General features: G+C 32.9%; 1 protein-coding gene across 4 annotated transcripts; it reads right to left on the reverse strand.

The window, feature by feature from the left end:
* Window positions 1-13,046: 13,046 nt before the first annotated feature.
* On the reverse strand, window positions 13,047-17,123 carry LOC107828606 (uncharacterized). Of its 4 annotated transcripts, none has more exons than XM_016655961.2 (4): window positions 16,732-17,123; window positions 16,352-16,534; window positions 16,083-16,256; window positions 13,047-14,068 (listed from the first exon to the last, which is right to left on the reverse strand). In XM_016655961.2, the coding sequence occupies exons 2-4, from the start codon at window positions 16,454-16,456 to the stop codon at window positions 14,042-14,044; spliced, it is 306 nt and encodes a 101-aa protein (XP_016511447.1). In that variant the 5' UTR covers window positions 16,457-16,534; window positions 16,732-17,123; the 3' UTR covers window positions 13,047-14,041. The 4 variants fall into 4 exon arrangements, 3 of the variants coding, with proteins under 3 accessions (XP_016511447.1, XP_016511445.1, XP_016511446.1); XM_016655959.2 differs by having other exon boundaries at window positions 16,352-16,537; XM_016655960.2 differs by having other exon boundaries at window positions 16,352-16,494; window positions 16,732-17,122.
* Window positions 17,124-18,456: the final 1,333 nt, after the last annotated feature.

Below are 18,456 nucleotides of genomic sequence, written 5' to 3' on the forward strand. Positions count from 1 at the left end.
ACACTAAACATCTAAAGAAACATTAAGCATTGTAAACACTTCAAACAAGTGTAAACACTTTATCACATTTAGTCTACAAGTTTAATCAAATCACATAAAGTCTAAATAGTCTATAAAATCACGTTCATTATTGAATCTAAAAATAAACTGGGTCTAAAATTTCATATACTACAACCAAATTAAAACATAACGCCACAATTCAAATATTTCTCCTCGCCGTGAGATTCAGTCGCATCCTCATTATTAGATTACTCTATTGTGGGATTATACTGGGTCGTTGTTGTTGTTGTTGTCTATTGTAGATTGATTTCTATGCTTTTTCGTGAATGTTCGCATTATAGTTATTATTTCTGACATGTGCTCCATTATTGTGTCAAATCTTTAATTTGTTTCCTCATAGATTCCATTTCTTCTTGTAAAATAGAAGCACCTGTGAATAATGTAGCTGGACGATTAGAGGATAGTTGTACTTTAAGTTCGTAGGTACTACCTTTATTTATTTTGATGAGAAATAAAAAAAAGGAAGTAAAATGAGTCAAAGAGAAAACACACAACTTGCAAACTAATAAAAAACGGATATTTTTATATAACTTTGTACCTTTATTTACTCCACTAGCCACATGTGTCCATATTGAAGTCACATCTTCTCGTGACGGTTGGGTTGAATCAGGCTGAGTTTGTTGGCATTCCTCCAAACTTCTTTGATACCCTTCCTGAAATAAAAATTATAAACATTGTATAAACAAATCAATCTTAAGGAAGAAATGAAATAATGTTGAAGTTAGGATCTTATATATGTCTCTAGCGCCCACGGTTAGATTCATCATTCTCTTGAACCATTATTTTTCTTTTTCTTATGTGTCTTCGCAAATACCTAACATGAGTCATATCCTTTCAATGTATTTTTTTCATGCAAAATAAAAAAATAAGAGTTAGAGATATATATTTCATCGCATATATGTAAAACTAAAAAAAAATATAGATAAATTATCAATATCAATCGATGGGCTGTAAAACTAATTGAACCTCTGGTGTGCAATGAGTCACTCCTACTGGAGGCTCTATTTTTCTTTACTTGTTCACTCTTCTTCTTCTTCATGGTCTAAGGGTATTCCATTTCTCCAAAAGTTTATCCCATGCATCTTGATGTAATCAATCGAGCATGTTGCCACCACTCTTAGCAACAAAATGACTATCTTTAATATGATTATGAGCTCTATTCTATCATGTCAACACACCAAGATAAATTTGATGCATACTCATCTGGCATCTTTTAATTTCTAACTCAATCACAAATCTTTTTTTTCTTATCCAAGGTGAATCTATATCTGGCCTTGGGCTTCTAAATATTGTTCAAGCATGTTAGGTACAACACATTTTGCTTAAAAATTCTTTCAAGTTCATCCTGGCCTTAAGTTATTTTTTGTCCTTTTAATGACGCACATCAAGTATTACTTAAGTTATCAAAAACGTTCTTCTCAGTATGCATGACGTCAAGATTATACCGTAGAAGATTATACTTCCAATAAAGTACCTCCCAGAATATGTCTTATTTAGTCCAGTTATATGTAACACCATAACTGGAGTATCTTATTAGACAATGAAGACTTTGTTATCTTAGGTATATCCCTAACTCTGTTCAAATTTTTTTCTAACAATAAGGCAGACAATGGCTCCTTATAATCAGTATGGTTCTTCATAAATACACTAGTATTTCTCCTAAACTCATGATCCATAGGCAAAAGTCGACAGGGGCAGTCAAATTATATGTTCTGACCTCCATGTTTCAAAGTGAATGCTTTTGTATCTAACATACAAATTAGGCAAGCTAACTCCAGTAGTCGACCACCCGGACGTCATTTCATAAGCAGAAAAACTATTTATAGTCAACCTCAAAGCAGCACATAATCTGAAATTTTATTTAGTTGATATATTATAAGTTTCCACACCTTGATGCTATAATAACTATAGCTAATCAATCAAAGGTTGCATGTATGCATCAATTAATTTTTATGCGGACCTCGAATAATATATGTTAGAAATAAATATGGAATTGTCCTACAAAAGGTTATACGGCGTAAAAAATACTGGTCAATGAATATACTGTAGTAGAGACAACAAATGAAGGGAATCCATTAGCATATAATCTCGACCTACTATTTCTTGGTTCACTAGCAAAGTCTGAGAGCACCATATCAAAATGCTTTCATGCTTCTCTATCTGATGGATTACATAGAACAACATCTGACCTTCTATGTTCATAGTGCCATCTTATATGAGGAGCGGATCCATACTACCTTTTAACTTTGGTATAAGGGGCAAGTAGTGCATCACCTTCACTAGATTCTTCTTCTTAGTAGCATTTGTAACGAGGCTAGTTATAATTTGCAATTCTCTAAAGCTTCATCATCCTTATATAATAACATTAAATTTTTCTCGCAATAATTAATCCTCTCTTAGGAAAGATCCAACATGAAAATCAATTTTTTTTATCGTGTAAAAATTTTGTGTCGGTCAATTTTACTCGGATTAAGTTCATTCATAAACTCAATGATAGAATCTATGCTCTCTTGAGAAACAAAACTATCTAATTTAATACTTAGTAATCTAACTGCAAACAGATAACTTGAAATGCACTAAGCCTTTACAGTGGACAACTAGCTTCTTCTAGCTGTTTGAAGAAGCTTTTAGCCTCATCATTTGTTCGGATTGAGCCCCTGGGAACATCTCAAAAGCATCCCTCAAATTTTATTAAATCAAAAAATTTCAATATTATTCTCCGTCATGGGACTACCTCCCTCACCACCAAAAATAGATTTAACAAGCAAATCAATACCCAGCTAAACCGCGTCGAAAGCTATAGAGAGGGAACCCCCCTCCCTCCCCACACACACACACAGAGATAGATAGATAGATAGATAGATAGATAGATAGATAGATAGATAGATAGATAGATAGATAGATAGATAGATAGATAGATAGATAGATAGATAGATAGATAGATAGATAGATAGATAGATAGATAGATAGATAGATAGATAGATAGATAGATAGATAGATAGATAGATAGATAGATAGATAGATAGATAGATAGATAGATAGATAGATAGATAGATAGATAGATAGATAGATAGATAGATAGATAGATAGATAGATAGATAGATAGATAGATAGATAGATAGATAGATAGATAGATAAAATTTATTTAAAAATAGAGTTGTTATAAAATATAACCCAAAATAACAATATAGAACAAGCAAAACAAACTAAGAGATATAGATAGAAAGAGAGGAAGAGAGATTCTTATTTCTTCTTCAATTGTGTCTATTTTCCTATCTATTACAAGGCCTTTATATAGGCATAAAAAGTGAAGAAAATATGTCATGAAATATGTCATTGAACATACAAAATATGTCATTGAATATGTCATTAAGCATTTGAGATGAAGATCATGGAAGAAGAGTAGACATCCACCATAATGTGATATTTATCATAACACTCCCCCTTGGATGTCCAAAGATAATGTGTCTCGTTAAAACCTTATTAGGAGAAAAAAAAACTCTATGAAAAAAAAAATCCTAATGAGGGAAAAAGAGTACACATGTTTAGAAATACGCCTTTTGGTTGCCTCGTTAAAAACCTTGCAAGAAAAACCCAGTGGGACAAAACCTTGTAAGGAAAAAAGAGTACAACGCGTATTAACTCCCCCTGATGAGAGCATCAACTTACATCCTTGAGTCTTCGCATCCCAATTTTGTGCACCAATTTTTTGAAAGTTGATGTTGGTAGAGATTTGGTGAACAAATCAGCCATATTATCATTTGAACGAATTTGTTGCACATTGATATCACCATTCTTTTGAAGATCATGTGTAAAAAATAACTTTGGGGAAATGTGCTTTGTCCTATCTCCTTTTATGAATCCTCCCTTCAATTGGGCTATGCATGTTGCATTGTCTTCATACAAAATTGTGGGTAGTTTTTCACACTTCAAACCACATTTGTCTCGGATAAGATGTATTATAGACCTCAACCAAATACATTCTCGACTTGCTTCATGAATAGCAATTATCTCAGCATGATTAGAAGAAGTAGCCACGATTAATTGCTTAGTCGATCGCCAAGATATGGCAGTGCCGCCACATGTAAACACATAACCTGTTTGAGATCGAGCCTTATGCGGGTCAGATAAATACCCAGCATCGGCATAACCAACAAGATCGGGATTGCAATCATTTCCATAAAATAAGCCCATATCGGTAGTCCCTTTTAGATATCGCAATATGTGTTTGATCCCATTCCAGTGTCTCCTTGTAGGAGCAGAGCTATATCTTGCTAAGACATTAACCGAAAAAGTTATGTCAGGCCTTGTAGTGTTAGCAAGATACATTAGTGCACCAATTGCACTAAGATATGGTACTTCAGGACCAAGAACTCTTCTTTCTTTTCTTACGGTCGAAACGGGTCCCTATTCACATCAAGTGATCGAACAATCATCGGAGTACTTAATGGATGTGCTCCATCCATGTAAAACCGTTTCAATACCTTTTTAATGTAGGCAGATTGATGAACAAAAATCCCATTTGTCAAATGTTCAATTTGCAAACCGAGACATAATTTTGTCTTTCCGAGATCTTTCATCTCGAATTCCTTCTTTAAATAATCAGTTGCCTTTTGGAGTTCTGCAGGAGTTCCAATAAGGTTTATGTCATCAACATATACGGCAAGTACAACAAATTCTGATGTTGTTTTCTTTATAAAAACACATGGACAAATGACATCATTTATATAACCCTCCTTTAATAGATACTCACTAAGACGGTTATACCACATTCTTCCTGATTGCTTTAGACCATACAAAGATCTTTGCAATTTGATTGAAAATGTTTCCCGGGAATTTGAATTCTGTGTGTTAGGCATTTTAAATCCCTCGGGAATTTTCATGTATATCTCATTATCAAGTGAGCCGTAAAGGTAGGCTGTAACTACATCCATTAAATGCATGTCAAGCTTTTCATGGACAGCAAAACTAATGAGATAACGGAATGTTATAGCATCCATAACAGGAGAATATGTCTCTTCATAATCGATACCAGGCCTTTGTGAAAATCCTTGTGCAACAAGGCGTGTCTTATATCTTTGTACCTCATTTTTCTCATTCCTTTTGCGTACAAAGACCCATTTGTAGCCAACAGGATTAACACCATTAGGTGTTTGGACTACAGGCCCAAAAACTTCACGTTTTGCAAGTGAACTTAACTCTAATTGGATTGCTTCTTGCCATTTTGGCCAATCAAGTCTTTGTCGACATTATCCAACAGATTGAGGTTCAAGATCCTCACTTTCTTGCATAATGTTAGATGCAACATTATATGCAAAGATGTAATCTGCCACTATATCCATTCGATTCAAATTTGTCTCAATATCGATTGGATTTATTGATAGTTCCTTATTTTCTTGAGTCTCAGGCTCATTGATTTCCTCATGAATCTCAGGATTAGTTAAATCGTGAATTTCTTTATGAGACTCTTTTGTAGTGTCATCTTGATCATTTGTTTTTCTTTTTCTAGGATTTCGATCCTTAGAACCTAATGGTTTTCCACGTTTTAGGCGTGCTTTTGACTCATTAGTTATGACACTAGAAGATTGTCCAATAGGGACATCAATACGGATTGGAACATTCTCTGCAGGGATATGTGATTTTGTTATCCTTTTCAAATCCGTAAATGCATCTGGCATTTGATTTGCTATTTTCTGCAAATGGATAATCTTTTGCACCTCTGTATCACAAATAGATGCACGTGGATCAAGATGAGAAAATGATGCATTTTTCCACAAAATTTCACGTTTTGTTTCACTAATTTCTCCCCCTAATTTTGGGGAAAATGCCTCATCGAATCGACAATCTTCAAAACGAGCAGTGAACAAATCTCCCGTTAATGTTTCAAGGTAACGAATAATGGAGGGTGATTCAAACCCAACATATATTCCTAACCTTCTTTGGGGACCCATCTTGGTGCGATATGGGGGTGTTACAGGCACATATACAGCGCATCCAAAAATTCTTAGATAAGATATATTAGGTTCATGACCCAAAACTAATTACAACGGGGAATATTTGTGATAATTTGTCGGTCTGAGATGAATTAGCATTGCTGCATGTAAAATGGCGTGACCCCAAACAGAAGTGGGCAACTTCGTTTTCATGAGTAACGGTTTTGCTATCAATTGCACACGTTTAATTAAAGACTCTGCAAGGCCATTTTGAGGGTGAACATGAGCTAAGGATGTTACACTTTTATCCCAATTGATAAGCAATAATCATTAAATACTTGGGATGAAAACTCAGCAGCATTATCAAGTCTAATAGACTTAATTGGATTATCGGGAAATTGTGCCCGTAATCGGATTATTTGTGCCATTAATTTTTCAAACGCGAGGTTGCGAGATGACAATAGGCATACATGAGACCATCTAGAGGATGCATCTATTAAGACCATAAAATATCTAAATGACCCACTAGGTGGGTGAATAGGTCCACAAATGTCCCCTTGTATACGTTCTAAAAACACAGGGGACTCAATTCCAACCTTTGTTGGTGATGGTCTTATAATTAACTTGTCTTGATAATAAGAAGTGCAAGAAAATTCATTATTTAAAAGAATTTTCAAATTCTTTAATGGATGCCCATTTGAGTTTTTTATGATTCGTTTCATCATAATTGATCCAGGATGGCCCAATCGATCATGCCAAAGTACAAAAGTATTGTAAGCAGTAACCTTTTGGTTTAAGGTAGAATGTGCCTCAATTGCACTAATTTTTGTCCAATACATGCCACAAGATAAAGATGGGAACTTCTCAATAATTCTTTTCTGGCCAGAGACATTCTTGGTAACGATGAGATATTCCATATTATTCTCATATATTGTCTTAATATGAAATCCATTTTTGCAGATATCTTTAAAACTCAACAAGTTCCTCTTGGACTTGGAGGAGAACATTGCATTCTCAATGATAATTATTGTTCCCATAGGCAGAGTTATAGTAGCTCTTCCAGAGTCTTCAATTAGATTACTACTACCAGAAATTGTAGTAATATCTGCCTTACACATACTTAAATGAGAGAAATATTTCTTCTCTTTGAATATTGTATGTGTCGTACATGAATCAATTAAGCAAATATTTTTATAATTGAACTTTGATCCAAGTTTGCTTTGAAAGATATCCATATTTGCTTCCCATAGTTTGACATACAAAAGAAGTATATGAATAAATATTAGTATTTTTAGAGAAAAATGGAAAAGAAATAAAGTTAAACCAATAATTCAATAGTAGCCTTTAATGCATTTTCTGGCAAATTCTAATTATTATACAAATAATTACGCAAAAAATAATACAAGTACACATATGACTAATACAACTACAACAAATTTATTTACAAGTATAAATTATTTGCATTTTCCTACACATTGTATGAAACATAATTGATCCGTGTAAGAAAAGAACATATTCATAAAAAAAATTGAGGGTGAAGTAACAAAAGTTGTTCCAGGGTGCTTCTAAACCTTTTCTTAAAGAGAATTAAAGCAATGTATAGGAAAGTTAAAATCGTTAAAAGATCACTGAGACTAGAATACTAATTAATAGGATATTACTCATTGTTTGTGAAATTTATAAAATTTCGGAAATAAAAATATTCTTAAGAACTACATAAGAAGAATTATAGAGTGCAATAAAAATTACGAGATGTTTATTCATTACATACTACGAATAGAAAAGCATAAAAATTAAATTGCTCAATCATGTCTAACCACAGATCCATCACCGATCAAGTGTTTATTTTTTCATCAGGGTGCTCAAAAAAATCTGCCACATTCAAGTGGGTGATGTCAAATTCATTATCATAGACAAGATTGGCTTCAGAACCTTTATTCTTCAGAGATGCTTGATAAAGCTCAACCAAATGTTTTGGTATGCGATAAATTTTTGCCCAATGCCCTTTTACACCGCAACGATAGCATTTAGTTTCTGAACCCTCTGCATTTCGCTTCTCATCTTTACCTTTCCATTTTTGGAAGTTATTTTTCGGTGGAGGATGATTAACACCAGTAAAATTTCTTCCTTGGACATGGCCACGACCACGACCGTGACCACGACCACGAATATGGCCACGACCTTTTCCACGATTAGCATAATGGGAATACACCTCATCCTCTTTAGGCAATGGTGTAGACCCAGTGGGTCGATTTTCATGATTTCTCATAAGCAATTCATTGTTTCGTTCAGCCACAAGTAGAAGAGAAATCAACTGAGAGTACTTTGTGAAGCCTTTCTCTCGGTACTGCTGTTGTAAGACCATATTGGAAGCATGAAACGTTGTAAACGTTTTTTCAAGCATATCATAGTCACTGATATTATCTCCACAGAGTTTCAATTTGGAAGTAATTCTAAACATAGCAGAATTATATTCAGAAACAGACTTAAAGTCTTGGAGCCTAAGATGAGCTCAATCATATCGTGCTTGTGGAAGAGTGACCAACTTTAAGTTGTCATATCTTTCCTTTAAACCATTCCACAAAACAAATGGATCTTTCACTATGAGATATTCAATTTTCAACCCTTCATCAAGGTGATGGCGCAAGAAAATCAAGGCCTTAGCACAGTCTTGTGTAGATGCTTTATCTTTATCTTTAATGGCGTCTCCAAGACCCATTGCATCTAAATGGATTTCAGCATCCAATACCCATGTCATATAGTTCTTGCCCGAAATTTCAAGGGCAACGAACTTTCTTTTCATAATATCAGACATTTAAAAAAATACAAATTTGAGAAAAATTATACCTTAATTTTCTCAAAGATCTTCTTGAGATGGTAGAGCCTCGTGCTGATAACGTGTTATAAAATATAACCCAAAATAACAATATAGAACAAGCAAAACAAACTAAGAGATATAGATAGAAAGAGAGGAAGAGAGATTCTTATTTCTTCTTCAATTGTGTCTATTTTCCTATCTATTACAAGGCCTTTATAGGCATAAAAGGTGAAGAAAATATGTCATGGAATATGTCATTGAACATACAAAATATGTCATTGAATATGTCATTAAGCATTTGAGATAAAGATCATGAAAGAAGAGTAGACATCCACCATAATGTGATATTTATCATAACAAGAGTAATATTTTTCTATCACATTTTTTATCGAACCCGTCGCAAATGTCCAACTATACTTTTTTTGATCGAAATTGAATCATTTTCTGGTAGTGTAAAGCGTTATGTTTAAGAGGCTATAAAAGTGTTAGCCTTCTTTTGTATTGAAAGAGTTAATTTTTCTAAAGAGGTTAAAGTAACAAATGCATGAAAATTGAGTTAATGATAAATTAGAATTTCGGATGGCACGGCACTACCACATTCGGGGTATTTATGCTGATTTATAGTAATAGGTAAATTTTATTTTAGCCCCGAACTTATAAATGGTCTCCTCTTGCTTCATATGCGAGTTAACTAATCAATTGTGCCTCAATTTCACATTACTTTCTTTCGATTATTCCTCCAATCTTTTGTATCTATTCCATCTTATCCAATGTTATTTCATCTCAATACTAAAAAAATTATCTTTTAAAGCAATTAGGGTGTTGACATGTAAGATGACTTTTCCACACGCCGCCAAGGCATGTTCGGATCGTCGTGGGTCGCTTGATCCAAATCTCGACAAGATGATGCCGGGAGAAATTAAAAAATAGTTAGATTTACAATTGGTCGTTCAAAAATAGCCCAATTTTAAAAGTTATCAAAATTTAGCCATTTTTTATGTAAAGATATATTTGAACGAAAACACTGTTCAAAATCCGAAAAATGCGTCAGTATATTATGCTGGAACTCCAGCATAATATGATGGAGTTCTAGCATAAGTACACTAGAAATCCAACATAATATACTGGAGTTCCAGCAAGTATACCGGTCCAGCATAATATACTGGAGTTTGGAGCACCGGTGCTCCAGTCTCCAGTATATTATACTGGAGCCAGCATAGTATACCGGTCCAGCATAATATGCTAGAGTTCATACACAGGTGCACCGAACTCCAGTATATTGTGCTGGACCGGTCTCTGTTGCAGCAAAATAGTGATTATTTTTCATTGACTTGGTAAACGCTGACTATTTTTGAATGACCAGTCCAAAAACTGGATATACCGTGATATTTTTACGATGATGCATCAATTAACCTTCTAATTTAACGGCGAAAGAAGGCTGTCCAATTTGGTCAATTCCTTCATGGAATAAGGTTCATTGCCAATTGTATACATCATTTGTTTAATCCGTTTACTTATGATGAATAAAATGGTCTGATGCTCTTCAAAACTCTAGCATAAGGTACACAACTATAGTCGACTTAAACTATGATATTTAATCAGGCAAGAGACGATTTTGGTAATAAAAAAAACACTCAAAATAACATCACATTTTGCAGGACGCTCTTGCTTTATAATGTTCGGTCAAAAATACATATATTTATCTATTATTGCTTTACATTATAGCACTTTTAATTATTTTTTAAGTATTAATTATATTACTTTGTGTTTAATATTATATTTTAATTGTATAGAAATAAAGCAGTGTGAAAATAAAGAGATTTGGAGCAAAATTAAAAAATACGAAAGAAAAAAAAAGAAGAAAACTAAACAAATAAAAAAGGAGAAAAAAAGGGGAACACCCTTTGGTGTTTGTTCCCCAAGTGGAAGACACGAAAAATAAAGGACTGAAATCCAAACCAAGTCATTGAAGTGAAGAATGGGATTGAGTGTGAAAACGCTACTGCATTGGACAAAGTTATTTCGGTTCTATTCGATCCTACTCGTATAAAAAGGACTCTAAACCTAATTCGGAGAATACCTAACATATTTTTGGGAGGAGACACGCTACTTTAGAGGGGAGATCATAAACCGCGTTGGGAGAAGGCATCCATGATCCAACTAGTTTTTTTTCTTTTCTCTTCCTTTAATTTCATAGTTTATTAGCTCTAGAGTTGTGGGATGCTACATGAACGTTGTAATTTAAAACTTGAATTGCTCTTATTATTTTATCATATTGGTTTATTTATTCAATCTTGTGCTTAATTGTTTGATTGCTTGATCATCAATTAAATACTATTTACAAATCTAGGATTGAACTCGGGAAATAAAATTTTAGATTGCATATAAGATTGAGTATAGCAAAATCTTGAACCTGAGCATCGGGACGAATTTGCGGTTAGGATAAGAATATACCTAATCGCCTTGCTTGGTTATTATACATGAATTATTAATGCATTCTTGTTAATCCTAATTCCATAAGAATAGAGTCCATTACTCAAATGGTCACTCAACTATCCCAAATTATCTCCTAAAGTCACTTTACTTTCGTTTGTAACAACAAAGTCACTGAATTATGCCTATTGCACTCAGAAGGTCACTCAACTAGATTTTTCAAATTTTGGATTGCCAAATACTTATTTTACCCTCTAAATTATAAACATTTATCTTCTTTTTATTTTTTTAAACTTTTTAATATTATGATTTTCTCTTTTTAATTTATATTATGGACTTATCTATAGAATAAATAAATATTATTTATAAATTAAAAAAATAAAAAGTATTTAAGCATGTATAATGCTGGAATAACAAAATAACGAGCTTAGTAAAAAAAAAGTTAATTAGAATAATTTGTTAATGATAATAATTTTAGTATTAACAACAAAACTTCAAAAATTTATTACACAATTCAGAATGAAAGAAAATAAAGGTTGTAAAATATATATTCCATGCACGTAATACCAAAATAATTATTTAAATAAAGATATTTTTATAATATACATTATATATTCTTAAAAATTATGCTCAATTATATTATTATGTTTCTATCAACTTTCCGACGACATAAAGTTATGTCACCGGAAAGTAGGGGGACTATCTGTATAGGGTAAAATATACTATATTAAATCGTGCATAGAATATATATAATATAATTGAGCATAATTTTCAAGAATATATATGTATATTATAAAAATACTTTTATTTAAATAATTATTTTTATATTACATGCATGGAATATATATTTTACAACCTTTATTTTCTTTCATTCTGAATTGTATAAATAAATTTTTAAATTTTTGTTGTTAATACTAAAATTATTATTACGAACAAATTATTCTAATTAATTTTACTATGCTCATTATTTTGTTATTCCAACATTATAGATTATAGATGCTTAAATACTTTTTATTTTTTTAATATATAAATAATATTTATTTATTCTATAGGTAAGTCCATAATATAAATTAAAAAGAAAAAATCATAATATTAAAAAGTTAAAAAAAAAACAAAAGAAGATAAATATTTATAATTTAGAGGGTAAAGTAGGTATTTGACAATCCAAAATTTGAAATATTTAGTTGAGTGATCTTCTGAGTGCAATAAGCATAGTTCAATGACTTTATTGTTACAAACAAAAGAAAAGTGACTTTAAAAGATAATTTGACAAAGTTGAGTGACCATAGGTTAGCTTGAATAGGTGAGTAGTAGTTCAAGAGAATATTACAAGTAATATTAACCCTATCAACCAACAAACCAAATAAATTAATTAGACAATTTAAGTAGAAAACTCAACGGGGTTGTTAGCTAACTCATAGCTCTAGAATATTTTCTCCTATTGAATTTATCTCTAAAATTACAAACTTGCTTCCTGTATCTCTTAGTTTGTTACTCTAGATTAGTTTTAGTTAAAAATTCACCCTTTAGAAAATCGCTTGAAAGACTAATTGTTTGGGCTTAATTTAATTGATAGTTAATCACACGTCCTTGTGGGTATGATATCTAAACTTACAATCCTATATTACTTGTCGACCAGATATACTTGCATGTGCGTTTGAGAGCAACATTTTACTTATAATTTTTTATTAAACATACCCTAGTCAAGTTTCTTTGTTAACATTTTAGTATAGCCATGTTTATAATGGCAACGGACCAAGCGATGACCGGGAGTCTCAAGATCCACCCAAATAAACACACCAGAAAATTAAATGGAGCAATTCTTCCACCTTAAACGACCAAATCTTTAGTTAATTATAACATCTTAAGACATAACTTTAACATGGCCAAAAACTTAATAGCCTGTTTGGCCAAGCTAGAAAAATATTTTGTGAAGTGATTTTTCTAAAAGTATTTTTCGATGTACTTTTAAAGAAAAGCAGTTTGTGTTTGACTAATCAATCTGAAAAGCACTTTTGAGTAATAATTTGTGTTTGGCCAAACTTTTCAAAAAGTACTTTTAAGTATCAAATTAAGAACTAGGACATGAAGGGATTTACTTAATAGTTAATATTATGTGAGTAAATAAAAAACTTCAAAATTTTATTATTAAAGATAATAGTTAAGGTTTTTTATTTTATTTAAATAAAATATGAAAATAAAATTAAAAAGTACTTTAATTCTTTCAAGATGATTTAAATATATCAAAAAAATATTCAACAAATATAAAAACATTCACCCCAGAAGTCACTATATATTAGAAAGCTATCCTAAAAATAAAAAAAATATATTTATTAATTAATATCCCAAGTATTAGGTTTAGAATAAGGTTATTTTGAAAAATACTACATTTTGCTAAGGGTATTTTCAGTAAAAAGAAAAGTCAAAATTCTTCTGTTTCTACGGAAAAGCTACTTTTTCTGTTTCATAAAAAGTGCTTCTGCTTCTTCCCAAAAGCGTTTTTTTCCCCAAAAAAGTTTGGCCAAACACCTCAGGTTTAGAAAAAAAGAAAAAAAAAAAAAAAAAAAAAAAAAAAAAAACAGGCTTCCCAAAAAAGTGTTCTTCCTAGCACTTTTGGACTAGGAAGAAGCCTGGCCAAACAGGCTATAATAAGGGCAATTAAATAGTATATCACCACAAAGCTGCTAATCCTGTCCACCATTTCCACAAGCTGTTACCATGAAGCTAAACCTTGATGCACCATATGTCCTTATCTCCCTTCACATCACCATATGTCCTTATCTCCCTTCACCTCACATCACCATATGTCCTTATCTCCCTTCGCCTACATATATATAATAGCATAAGTGAGAGAGCAATTTGCAAATGCTGAAATTTACCAGTCTTTAAGCAGTATAGCACCCGTGGAAAAAGTAATGCTCCTAGAGCAGTACAGCACCCATTATCCCCAGAATCCTTAAGTAAATCAGGATTACAAAAACAGTTTCCAGGTTCACTTCTTGGGCCTAATCAAAACTGAATATATCATTTCTGCGTTCATTTTCACACACATTATGTAAGCTGCCAGCAAGCAATGGAAGTTACATAATCATGACATAGCAACACTCATTCTACCATAGGTGAATGAATTTCAGTTTGCAAAAACTGTGAGTTCTATGGCACTATTGATTAAATAGTGGGTGGGGAGAATCCTGTGCAACTTTTTACCTATTTCTCTAAAAATCAAGAGATGAGATAGAGAGTATAAATCATTTGAAACACTGGAATTCATATAAAAACAATAAGCAATTAAAGAACGTCTATCTAACAAATAAAGCTAATATAAAGGAAAGTGTATTACCAAAAATTTATGTTCGCTGAGATTTCAAAAGTAGAAAGCAAACACAACAGATGCATCAGTGAAACTACGACAATTTCAAATTTCTCGTGTACGGGCCAACTTACGCCACACCTTGACTGTTCCACTAGTAGCTGGTGCCTCCCACCAGCCCAATTACAAGGTAACGCCGCCCACAACAAATGGTAAGAAATCACCTAATATTTTTACTTCCGCTAGAATATGAACTCAAGTCTCCTAAGGTTTGCACACACTTCATTTGCCACAAATTTGGGTCCCAAGTTTCTCGTCTTCTTTCTTTACTCTTGCTTCATTGACCACCCAAACCCCACATATAAAAATAACATAGAGTTGACAAAAAACTGATAAATTACAGGACGCCTAATCTCTTAGCATTGGAGAGCACAGGAGGAATCCGTGACGGCTGGGTGTGGTGCGGATGAGCCCAAATGAAAGTGAGAATGGAGAAATATAGATCAGAATAAGGGGAATTGAAACGAAACCAAACCTTGAGGCCATGGTAGAGGGGACAAACTAAACTTGATGAAGCACAAATTATGACATGTTTTTCATGAAGGGATTAAGACAAAAGACTAGGAAATTTAGGTTGAGTGCAGCAGCAGCAGCAACATGCAGAGAGAGAGAGAGAGAGAGAGAGAGAGAGGGAGGGAGAGAGAGAGAGAGAGAGAGAGAGAGAGAGAGAGAGAGAGAGAGAGAGAGAGAGAGGCGAGAGAAAGGGAGAGGTGAGAGGGAGGGAGGAAAGCCCTCGAACGAAGGAAAGCCCTCAAACGAACCGGTGTCTTGGCTAAGGTCTAATGCACCAAGTTTTCACTCTCTCCAGGTTCACAATCCTGAAAGAATTCCCAAAAAACAGCACAATTGCTCTTGATCCAGTGGCTAGTTTTCCTAATTTCAGAGTCTACAAGTATTAGGACAAGTTTCTCTTCAGAGATTTATTTGACAAGGACAGCAACTTGGATGTCACATATAGTTTAGATATATGTTTCAGGTCCTCCAATGCCTCCTACATCTTAAATAATCACACTTTACTTACAACTCAAATATTTGACACTCTAGTATTCAACTAATAACATTATCTCATACAAACATATTTTGAGGTCCAGTAATTAATCAAACTTGAACTTTCATGTGGTTTTCTTTTATCAAAAAACTTTTCAACACTCTATTTTTGAGATTTTCTTCTTCTACTACTTATACAATTTTAAACAAAATTAATATCTTGAACTGCATGTGGTGTCAAATAGTGTTGCATAAAGTTAGATACAGGTAACATTTTCTCTACAAGAACTTATATCTACCATCAACAGCTAGTTGGTTCTTAATGAATCGACTAATCTAAACCTTGCAGCAGCCTAATGACTTAAAACTCACGAGGTCTTCTATGAGATCGTTAAAGTTATGAAACTTGAAGACTAAAGCTAGAAATTTCAGCATGCCAAAATATAAACAGAATTAAGGAATGAATAGCAGTTCTCATTACCCTAGGCCTAACGACTGGGAAATCCAAAGAACCTTCTAAACTTCGCACCGCCTTAGCTTGAAAATACAGCTTTTCGCCATCAGATGTCTTGACAGTAAGAGTAATATAGAAATGGAAGTCACGGCAGCCACTTCCATTCACCTTAAGAATTTTCTCGACCACATATTTAGTGCCCTAATATTAGTACAAGGGAACGCTTTTAACTTTCTAGAGAAAACAAAAGGAAAAGAACAACTGGAAAGACAATAGAAACTGTGAAAAGAGCATACCTCTCGAGCATTGCATGTATCAAGTGCCTTTTCAGCATAATCTTCCAACTCCTTAACATTCTCAGGATTATTTAAGTACCCTGTCATGGGCCAGATGGTCACCATCGAGCATCCACTAGGACTTCATCTTTAATGTCAAAGCCCTAGCAAAGTACAACTCAACCAATCACACACAAACATCACCTACTGCATGCACCAGACGCATAGTTAACTAACAGTAGTAAGAAAGACATGTAAGAGCTAAACAATAAAGCAAGAAACAAAAGAAGGTAGAGACATATGTATATACACATAACTGCAAATAATGGGATTAAGCAGAAGAGATAATATTTGTGTGGCGAAAATTTAGTAATGATACAAATACTACTAATTGAATATACCTCGCTCTCTTTGATTAGTTGGCGGTACCTCTGCCAAATAGCCACCTTCTGATCGCAGCAAGGGCAAATTCCTTCTAAATAATACTTCATGACGGGAGTAGCCTCCTGAATTTCGCAATCCGAATCCGATTCGGCTGATAAGTCTCCGCTTTGACCTTTATCTCCATCTCCCTCGTTCAGCTCTTGTTTCTTCTCCGGAGGCAAATCCGATGCGATTGACAAGCTTCCTTTATATCCATATCCATCTCCCTCGTTGAGCTTTTGTGTCTTCTCCGGCAGCGAATCCGATGCGATTGACAAGCTTGATCCTGGTGGTGATGGTGGCGGCGGCTGCATGTTTCTCTCGAACGAAACCCTACACCAAATTGGGGAATTACAATTTACAGCAACTTTATAGCTAAAGTTAACTTTAGCCCCATAACTTATAAGTAATTGCAGTTTCTGGCTCACTCTAATCTATGCACTACTTCTGATTTGCACCATATTTTCTTAATTTTCGTAATTCTCCCCCTAGCATATTCAATTATCTGCAAAACTATAACGGAAAAGGGCCAAAAATATCCCTAACATATTGAAAATGGCTCAAAAATACCATTCGTTAACCTTTTGGTATAAAAACACCCCTAACACATTGAAAATGGCTCAAAAATGCCCCCTGTTAATCCTTTGGTCTAAAAATACCCTTAAAGTATTGAAAATGGCTCACGTATACCCTTAACGTTTTATTTTTGGCTCACATATACCCTTGAAACTAACAAAACATGAATGATAAATTTTTGGTTCACCTTCCCTCAATATATCATATATTTTTATATATATAAAAACTAACAAAATATCCCATGCATATTCTTTAAAGTTGTGTATTTTATACTTTATACATACCACTATTATATAAATTATCACATATATATTATAATAGAAAATATATAAGAATCACCGATCGAAGTTATAATATATACCCTTGAAACTAACAAAACATGAATGGTAAATTTTTTGTTCACCTTCCATCAATATATCATATATATTTTTATATGTATATACCCCACACAGATACATATATATTACTTTCTGGGAAGAGCATAATGTTGACGGGTCATTCACATATTTTTTTTTGTTTATTAATAGAAACTTAACCATGATAATAATAGAGAATAAATAAATAAAATCTCATCTTTTAAAAATTAACAAAGACATATGTTACTTATTCAAAACTATATTGACATCTAATGGAACAAATTGTAATGGAGCGGAATCGCTCCCTTTTTTGTCGTGTTATAACTTCGACTAGTAGTTCTTATATATTTTCTATTATAATAGTATATGTGATAAAGTATATAATAGTAGTATAAAATAATTATAAAATACACAACTTTAAAGAATATGTATGGGATATTTCATTTGTTTACGTGTATTATGATGTATATATATATATATAATTTATATATGTGGTATAAATACATATAAGAAAATATATGATATATTGATGGGAAGGTGAACCAAAAAATTACCATCCATGTTTAGTTAGTTTCAAGGGTATATGTGAGCCAAAAATAAAACGTTTAAGGGTATTTTTGAGTCATTTTTAATACGTTAGGGGTATTTTTAGACCAAAAGATTAACAGAAGACATTTTTGAGCCATTTTTAATACGTTAGGGATATTTTTGACCCTTTTTCGAAATTATAATAGTCGTCTTTTTCAATTTATGTGTCATAATTAAAATTTG

The sequence above is a fragment of the Nicotiana tabacum genome, chromosome 10 (assembly GCF_000715075.1).
Source record: "Nicotiana tabacum cultivar K326 chromosome 10, ASM71507v2, whole genome shotgun sequence".
Taxonomy (NCBI): domain Eukaryota; kingdom Viridiplantae; phylum Streptophyta; class Magnoliopsida; order Solanales; family Solanaceae; genus Nicotiana; species Nicotiana tabacum.

Excerpts from the sequence above, each read along its gene's own strand:
- LOC107828606 (XM_016655961.2), bottom strand. The coding sequence starts at position 16,456 with ATGGTGACCATCTGGCCCATGACAGGGTACTTAAATAATCCTGAGAAT. Across the intron at positions 16,257-16,351 it reads ATACATGCAATGCTCGAGAG|GGCACTAAATATGTGGTCGA; the intron begins GTATGCTCTTTT and ends TACTAATATTAG. Across the intron at positions 14,069-16,082 it reads TCCCAGTCGTTAGGCCTAGG|GCGAAGGGAGATAAGGACAT; the intron begins GTAATGAGAACT and ends ATATATATGTAG.